Source organism: Meleagris gallopavo, chromosome 2 (genome assembly GCF_000146605.3).
Source record: "Meleagris gallopavo isolate NT-WF06-2002-E0010 breed Aviagen turkey brand Nicholas breeding stock chromosome 2, Turkey_5.1, whole genome shotgun sequence".
Classification (NCBI taxonomy): domain Eukaryota; kingdom Metazoa; phylum Chordata; class Aves; order Galliformes; family Phasianidae; genus Meleagris; species Meleagris gallopavo.
The window spans coordinates 44,284,488-44,286,717 of record NC_015012.2 but is presented as its reverse complement, the minus strand read 5'-3'; the positions used below and the strand labels follow the sequence as shown (position 1 = coordinate 44,286,717).

The 2,230-nt window shown below is 36.7% G+C and overlaps 1 protein-coding gene across 1 annotated transcript in view; it reads right to left on the bottom strand.

Annotated features, from left to right (window-relative positions):
* The window catches only part of LOC100548534, a 51,882-nt gene extending 50,047 nt beyond the window's left edge, over positions 1–1,835 (bottom strand). The window contains 2 exon segments of the mRNA XM_019613522.1: positions 148–283; positions 1,731–1,835. Coding sequence (XP_019469067.1) covers positions 148–283; positions 1,731–1,779 — 185 coding nt within the window. The 5' untranslated portion in view covers positions 1,780–1,835.
* Between the last annotated feature and the right edge of the window lie 395 nt (positions 1,836–2,230).

The following is a 2,230-nucleotide window of genomic DNA, read 5'->3' as shown; positions in this document are numbered from 1 at the left end:
AAAAGCAAATTACTTGTTTGTCTCTTTCATACTTTCTTTTTTCAGCTACATATTCCAGAGGTTTATGTATTTATTTGCTCCCTGCCCAAATTTGAGGATGTGAACTTACTTCTAAGCAACAGCAGATTAAGATTCAACAGAAATTACCTGCAATTAAAATTTATTTCAGCATCACATTTCTCTGCACATTCTTTTTCATTATTTGTACTGTAAAACTCTTTATTTCTAGTAAGTATCCAAACACCATCTGTTCTTAAATAGTCATCCAGTATGTCTCCTTTCACTACAAGAGAAGAAAAGGAATCAGGCATTAAAAATTAGAATTCTGCAGTTACGAAGATCTGTGACTTTGTGTCCCACTTTTGATACAGCATTGGCAGGTGAAGTCACCATTTATGTAAAGCTGTCAAAAAAAAACACCAGCCAGAGAATGATAGGAAGTGGTAGCAATACTAAAATTTTGGAGAACTACGAACTGGGAGAATGTGAGATTATGAGCCTATGCGGAAACCACAATCACCACAGTTTCATTGGTTACTGAACAGTTGTTTGTCCCCATATATCTTGCCCTGGAATAAGAAATCTCAATCAATAAAATGACAGTGTAATCCTTCACAGTGACCACAACCCTGTTTGTTGTAATATCTTATGCAGGCTTAATAATGAATTTGTCAGACTACATCTCTGGTGCAACAGAATATTCTATTATAAATTAGTGAATTGATTAGTGTGATTATATCTGAAAGTCACATGTGCATCAGATGTAAATGATGTATTTGCTCATATATTTCACAATTTGCTCTCAAATATTTTTACTCATAAAGGAATTTGTCACCTAATTAATTTTTTTCATGACCACAAAGATTCCATGTTCTGTTCCTAGTGTTAAGAACAGTTTGTTTCTATACCTAGTATTAGGTTACAGATTTACAGAAGTGATGTGGCTTAATTATTTCATTTTTCAAGGTAGGTTATTGTTGTCAGGCATGAGAAATTCAAAGCTGCTTTCTCTTAGCCCCAGCATCATTTATACTCGGATAGTTCACACAACATGCAGATGCTCTTGAAATTCATATGTTGTCGTTAGTGGAACTCTTAGCTTCTTTAGGAGTTGTTAAAAAAAGAATTCTATTTTGTTGAAGATTAAATTTTTACCTACTGCCCCCAAGAAAATAGAGAACGTTTATGCTAAGAGTTTGACAAGAGAAAGTGTGATGTCCACATAATATCAAGGAGATTTTCTTCATTCTCTTTTATTTTTGTTTTAAATATTACTTTTAAAAACTCTAAAACTCCTTCCATAATAGATGAAAATCAGGATCACCATGCTTGGCAATGCTTGGCAGTAGAAAGAACTCCAGAATTTGATCCACAGTTTGCTGAATTAGAGGTACTGCCTCACTGACTGCTATGGATTTTTCTCAGAGGCTTTTGGACTACTTGCTGAAGGTGTCCCCATTTCTGGCCATTTGGCATGTTGGCAAATGCTGGCCATTTGGTTCCTGTGCAGAAACCAAGGTTGTTGCTCTTCTGGTACCTTCAATAAGCACCAGATGGACCACAGATCTGACTTTGTTCACCAGCAGCTTTTGCTGGCCAGAAAACCCCAAATCAACCATTGTCCATATAAGTGAGGACACATGGATTTGGTGACCCACTTGCACAACATGGAATTTTCAAGTGTTCGGCCCTTATCTCACCCACAAAAGCAGAAGGAAAAAGACTCTTACCTGAGCTGAGCAAGAGAAAAAGAAGCAAATTGGCTGTACTAATTCCCATTTTTGCCCAGCTGGTGGGTGCTGGAAGTTGTGTCTGTCAGTGCACAAAGTTTTATTGACTTATACTGGATTGAGGAGGCATCAAACAAACAGTACAGGTAGATTAAGTTAATGATTCTCCCATACTGTGATCCCTCTTTGCCATACAGTTCATGTTCAAACAACCTTGAATTGGATATTACCAAATCAGATTCAGTCATTTCTATTGAATGCTGGGAAATGTGAAGGTACTCTCCTATTTTGTGGGGCATGTTTTTGTTCTCAGTTTGCTTGCCTCATTTTACTAAAGCAAAAGAGGAGATCACAGTGGTGGAAAGTATATGAACTACCTCTAAGCACAATTTTATTCTACACAATGCTGTGTATTCTTCCTCAGGTTGCAACAGTATCTTCAGCCTCAGACATACATGGTCTTAGAACTACTTAGGATTTACAGTGCTTTGTAAAATACA